The sequence below is a fragment of the Chelonoidis abingdonii genome, chromosome 4 (assembly GCF_003597395.2).
Source record: "Chelonoidis abingdonii isolate Lonesome George chromosome 4, CheloAbing_2.0, whole genome shotgun sequence".
Taxonomy (NCBI): Eukaryota; Metazoa; Chordata; order Testudines; family Testudinidae; genus Chelonoidis; species Chelonoidis abingdonii.
Window position 1 is genome coordinate 68,262,724 of NC_133772.1, and position 6,785 is coordinate 68,269,508.

The window sequence follows — 6,785 nt, forward strand, 5'->3', positions numbered from 1 at the left end:
AGAACTGAGCAAGGTGTGAAAATAGGCTTGTGATTCTTTTACGATTAGGGCTTAGTATTGGATTAGTTAAAAAAAAAAACACTAACAATTCTTAGTGTAAATCCACTGACTTAAAGAGAATTACACCAGGCATAAATTTGTCCCAGTTTTTTAGTATGAAATAAACCTTTATACAGCTACCATAATAATTCAGAGTAAAACTTCCAAATATTTTCACATTCTTTTCTATTTTTTGTATTTTTGAACATCAGTTTTTACTCTTGATGTTACAATTCTTAAGGGGAAGGATTTGATTTACATATATACACAATCCTTAACGGTGATGTTTTACTTAACATAGAGTTGAATTGCTTTGCTTTTTCATAATTTAGGACCATTTTGGACAGGTCTTCTGTTGATCTTTAGACTACAGATTTTAATGTATTTATTCAGTAGTATGTGTGTACATGGTATGTGTGTGTATATGGTAGGATAGATAGTTGTATGGTATTGCCATCTACTGTTCACTGGAAAATAGAGCACTCCCTGAGGCTGAAGTGTTTGCATCACTCATTCATGTGATTTCCGGTGACAGGCAGATCTCTGTGTAAAAGGAAAGCTGCCTTCACAGTGAAGTTTTCCTGCATCGGAGCTAGGCTTTCAGGGCAACATAGATTAAACCAGGAAGTAAGTAGCAACTCCTCTGAAATGAAACATATCTTTACATATTGTTCATAATAACAATTTGATTTCCAAGAGAAAGTATATTGAAGTTTGTTCCAAACTTTGGAAAGTGTTAGATTTTAGTTACTGATAACGACAGTGCATTGTGAAAGTGAAAGTAAGAAATGTTTGTAGAGAAATGGCTAATGTGAAGTGCCTTCCAGGGAGGTAATCATGCCAAAGAGCTTTATTTTTATTTTTAAGAACGTGTCTATTTAATAAAAGAAAGTTTTATCTTCAAATGAAAGGTGTTTCCTAGACATGTAGAAAGCAAACAACTTGTGAGACTTCCTGTATGTTTTCTTACACACAAAGCATTTTTCCCTTGATATTCTTTAACAGGTCTTACCAAAATGGACCCATTTTTGTGTCTCCTGCATTCACTTTCGGGGAGCTTATCTGACAGTGAGCTCTCTGCCCTTAAATTTCTGTGCCTGAGCAAAATTGGCAAAAGGAAGCTTGCGTCTATCAAAACTGGCCTTGAGCTCTTCACCATCCTCCTTGAACAGCGGGAGATTGAAAGAGAGAAGGTAGATTTTCTCCAACTCATGATGAAAACCATTAAAAGGGAAGATCTGATAAAGCAACTACAGGAGTTCATAGAAGGTGGACAAGGCAATGTTGTTAACCATCTAGATGAGAAAGAAAAACGTAAGTGGACTCATCTTATTTTTATTTTGCAAACTAAGACTGTGGCAAACACTGATAAATGTTTTTTTGTTTTTGTTTTTTTAGTAGGCTAGATGTGGAAATCTTTCAATCTAACCCCTAACACTATTGCACAGGAACACTTTGGAGCAGAGGTCTGCCTCGCTCGTTTTTTTAAAAAAAAAAATATATGTGAATAATGTTTCAAATAGTCAGAAATAGTTTTCTGATGAAATTCACCCCTCTGCAAAAGACCAGTACATGGACTGTGCATTTTTTGAATCTCACTCACCCTTAACAAGGACTTCCAAACTAGCACTTTTTCTGGCTCTAGACTGCCACATGGAATTCCACACACTAGCTTCTGCACTGGCCACATGCAGGAGAGTGAGGGAGTACATGCTGCAACCAGCTTTTTGAATAGGGGAGCTGCGCTACCCTGGCACTCATGGAGAAGTTTTGTCATTGTGTGACACAAGGCCTCTGAAAACTCCATCAGGTCTGAGGTGTTTCTACACTGCCCTCAGCACATCCAGTGGCTTTACTGCAACAATGAGGTCCTTAATATATACATGGACAAACCTGTACAGTAAGAATTAATAGAGAAATCCACATTGTAAATCACTTATTTGGCATAAACTGGATTTTGCCATTTTATTTTTCAGGTCAGCAGAATGTAGCTTTTGAAGTTATATGTGACAACGTTGGGAAGAACTGGAAAATGCTAGTTCGAAGATTAGGAATTTCTGATACAAAAATTGACAGAATTCTAACAGCCAATCCTTATAACTTGCAAGAACAATTGATGCAGTCACTTCGAGAGTGGCAGAAATGGAAGGGAAAGGAAGCTAAGGTTGCTGACTTAATAAAAGCCCTTCGGGATTGCAAAATGAACTTGGTAGCAGACAAAGTCGAACATGAACTTTTACAACAGGAGGATTAAAACTAAATGAAATCAAAACCATATATATAAAATGCAACATTAAAACTGAGAGCTTAAATAAAAAAGGAGGGAATGCTGTTTAATTGTTAGAACAAGAGTTAGGATACTCCATCATTGATTTAGGAGCTTAAATTCACATTTAGAGACATAGACCAAGACTTTCAGAAAACACTTATGATTTTGGGTCCTTAATTTTTGGATTCTCAGTCTGAGGCAATTTAAAGGTTTTGATATTTCAGAAAATGCTGATTACCTGCCCTTTGAGAATCCTTATCTTTTATCAAGTTAGGCACCCAAAATCATTAGTATCTTATGAAAATTCTGACCTTAGCCTCTGATTTGTAGGTATTTAAATCACAGTCATATTTAATCACTCAAATGTGAAATTCTTTTTGCCTCTCACATCTGCCAAATAGGAATATTACTATGGACTTGCAGTATCTACCTCGAAGTAGTGTTGTGAAACTTATTCTTGTAATGCTTATAAGGAAGTTTGTGCTCCCAGAATGAAGTGCGTCTTCCAAAGTGCAAAATATTATTCTTAATTTCACAAAAATCAAGAAATTCAAAGTTGCAATTCCTTCAGAAGCCATAACTCAGCCCACTAGCCATATATGGTATTTTGCATGACTGCAGATGCTTTTAAAAATTTGCCTTGAAATACGTACTTGAGGTGATTGCTGTGGGAACCTGACTTCTATGCCTTTCCAAATTTTTAAGGTGGCTAAATAATTTTGTTTGTAATAAAAAAAAAAAACCAAAGCAGATACTAGCAACATGCTGCCCTTCCTGCCAGATCTTGAGAGGTAAGGAATATGTTCTGAATGGTGCTTCAAGTGCTCCTTTTCCATGCAAGGCTGTTAAGCACCGTATAGAATTAGGCCTTAAGATTGCAGTGCAAGGGGCCCAGCAGTTCTCGTTGCCTTTCCTCAGCTCAGCAGTGCCTGTTTTCAGAATAAACAGCCTGAGACAAAGGGTTTATATTAAGTGCCTTCCCTGCCATAAAGAAAGGGATGCTATCCTAATACTATAAAATACATAGAAAGACCTTGCCCTGTAGTTGTGTAGGGGGCCTTCCTTGTTCCTCCTGCAAAAGATTTCCCCCATTGTAACTATACATCTGAAGATGCTGCTCACAGCCACCACCACAGAGACTCTGACAGCCCACCCTGTTAGTAGAAGCCATTCGGATCATCCACCCAGTTTTCAATGGGAAAGTAGAATTCAGTTGTCTGTGCTATTGATAACATCGCATGTTAAGATAAAGAGATACAGACTGAATAAACAGAAGTTTTTCTTACGGAGAAATGAAGTTACTGAAGAAAATATAATCCCATCACCTACAGTTTATCCACCCTGCTATGCAGATGAGGATCAGTTCTCCTTCACCGCATGGTGCTCTAATTGAAGATGGCTCCAGGTCCAATACTCCTTTCATCAGCTTTCTTCAGTTTTCTTTCACTTCAGCTCCTTAATACCAGTCTCTTCAAGGAACCCATAAAGAGCGCACAGTCAAAAAAACATGAATGGGCAAGGCCAGTTTAAGGTCATGTGGGGCCTCCTGCAAACTTCAAATTTGGCCCTTACACTAACCCAAGATTGTGAAAACTGCACCTACTTTAAGACCTGCTTTCATGCCTTCTGTGTCACCTATGTCTAGGGTGACCAGACGGCAAGTGTGAAAAATCGGGACGGGGTGAGGGGGAATAGGTGCCTATGTAAGAGAAAGCTCCAAAAATTGGCACTGTCCCTATGAAATTGGGACATCTGGTCACTGTACCTATGTCTACTGCCAGCATCTTGCATGAGTTCCTCTGAAATCAAAATTGATGTGACTTTGACTAGGACAGCTGGTAGACTCCAAAACATCCTACCAAGAACATAATGTAAAATTAATACCTAAAAGGAGAGGCTTCACTTTGCTGTTGAACCTGTCTCGTTTTGTTTTGTGTAGCTGATAGCATACTGCTCTTTGTCAGTTTCTCACTGCATGGCAGCATCACTGTACTCAGCACCAGTATGAAATTGACAAGAAGCCTGAAATTCAACAGGAATGACAGCAGGCAGAAACAACACTATCATGAGTTTCTCCATATTTTCAGTTCAGCTGATGTCTGAGCTTCAGAAATTGACAAGTTAACACATGATTACAATTACTAGAAAGGTTGGAGTAATGTGTACCCAGTACCTTCATACAACATTGTCATAAGGGCTTTTCTTTAGAAGCTGAACAATGAAAGATTGGCACACAGATATTTATGATCTTAATAAGCCAGAGACCAATGTTTGCAAGTGTCTACACAGAAAGGAGTAAAGGGTGATGCTCTAGCTTTGACGTCTGCCTTTGTGCGTATACAATTTCAAGCAATTAAACTGTAATAGAACAATAGCTTGCTTTGCCTGTATCTCATACAGACTTCAGAAGTTTATTTCTTAAAAACTAATGAATAAATAAATTCTGAATTCAGTGCTGAATAAAATTCTAATCTTGAGCTGAATGACTAATTCAAAAAATTTTATTTTGTTAAAATGTCTATGGATTTTTTTCATTATTCTTGCCACTCTAAAGATAACATTATCTGTTTCAAAATGTTCTGCTTATCATTCTCTATATTCAGGGCCAGGGGCGGGATTGGTAATGTTGGCTGGATGAGCTGTTATGTTTACAGAAAACACAAATGTAATTGAGTAGTGAAATAGCAAGTGAAATAGCAAACCTCCTCTGCAACAACTTAAAGTTCAATGTCCCAAGCATTTTGTCCTCATTACTTTTTTCCCTTAATTCCCGATATTTAACATAACATATGGTCTTTTGGATCACAGCAGATATACATGTATATGACACAAAGATTACAAATATGGTTCTTTTTGCATGTAATTAGAATCTCTTCTTTTGAAAACTGGAATAGTTTTTTTATTTTTGAAAGGAGTAGCACCTGACCCCCTACTATGGTTAAAACGAAATTTGCTCAGGAATTGGAACATAATATAAAATTTTTTGACCCTGTGAAATAAGGAAGTAATTGGTGGGGGAGGGGAGTGGTAGGATGCACTAAATAGATCATGTTTGAATTTCTGCATGTAAGGTTGAAATTGTAATATAAGATTTTATATGTGCATTTCACAAATTTTATTTCTTAAAACATCTTCCCTTTCATGAAAAAATGAATTTGGTATCTGTGTTGGTAGGGGAGGAAAAAGGTAAAAATGTGCAATGGTCAATTATATATTTCCCTGTTTTGACATAATGGAAGAAAAGGAGAAATATGGAAGCCTTCATTCAAAGTTTAATTTTTTCTTGAGTTCCCAATATCAAAAAGTTGTGATTAAAAATCCAAAATTCAGCTTCTTATAGTCACATAAACTGTGAGGGAAACTGTGTCTTGTGATTAGAACAGGGAACTAGAAGACCTCTCTTCTGTTCCTAATTCTGCCATTAGCCTCCTCTAAGCTTGGAGAGGAAAAAAAATCACTTGGCCTCTATATGCCTCAATTTCCCCAAATATAGAATGGGAGTAAAAAGAGTTCACCATAATTATCAGGAGCTCTGAGAACAAAGTATTATCATTAATGCTCCCTCACCCACTCACAAATTATGAACAGCAAAAGTTTAAATGAAACACATGCAAAGCTAATCTCTCATTTAAATTCTGTGAATCCCTACATTATGTGGCTTATAAATGAAGTCATATTACAGCCTTTATAACCTTTTAATATATAGTTTAAAGGGAGAGCATAAAGTCATATCCTTAAAATAATAAATAGCATTAAAACTCAAAAATGTTAGAAATATTTCCCCATTCTGTGTTTACTTTTTGTATTTCACTTTTTTGTACAATAAAAATAAAACTAGATTTTTTTTTGATGTGCATTGCTAGTCAGTTTCGCTTCCTGGTTCTCATGCGCAATGGTGCAGTGGTTAGATTACAAAAAATGTAGGTGAATGCTTAAAGCCAAACAAAAATCTGTTTTCAATTATACTTGTTAAATGGAATTAAAACATTTAAATTGAATACTAAACCTTGTTTTTAAATAGTGGCAATACTAAAACTTACATTTTCGGCATTGATTACTAGTGTTCATTTTAATAAAATCAAACACTATAACATGTAAGATTTACTACCGTGTCTCTTGGAACTTCTTATAGTTACTACTGGGGCACAATTGCCACAGTATGGCGATGTGAATGTACCACATCATTCTAAAGTAGGTCAGTATAATCTCAGAAAGGTTCTGCCTCCTCTGGAGAGCCTGAAACCAAATCCCTGCACACACTGTTGCATGGGGAAGAAATGTGATGTAAAAGAGTGCCCTAAATTTTTCTCTCTTTTTAAATCTGACCATGCAATGTTCAGTAAAGACTCAGGAGGCTTATTGGGCAGGAGAGAAGGCATAGCACTTCAAAAAAAAAAATCATAGAATCATAGAATATCAGGGTTGGAAGGGACCTCAGGAGGTCATCTAGTCCAACCCCCTGCTCAAAGCAGGACCA

At 36.7% G+C, this 6,785-nt stretch overlaps 1 protein-coding gene across 1 annotated transcript; it reads left to right on the forward strand.

Annotated features, from left to right (window-relative positions):
- The first annotated feature begins 545 nt into the window (after positions 1–545).
- On the forward strand, positions 546–6,162 carry FADD (Fas associated via death domain). The gene is made up of 3 exons (XM_032776514.2): positions 546–666; positions 1,045–1,353; positions 2,016–6,162. The coding sequence occupies exons 2-3, from the start codon at positions 1,056–1,058 to the stop codon at positions 2,291–2,293; spliced, it is 576 nt and encodes a 191-aa protein (XP_032632405.1). The 5' UTR covers positions 546–666; positions 1,045–1,055; the 3' UTR covers positions 2,294–6,162.
- Positions 6,163–6,785: the final 623 nt, after the last annotated feature.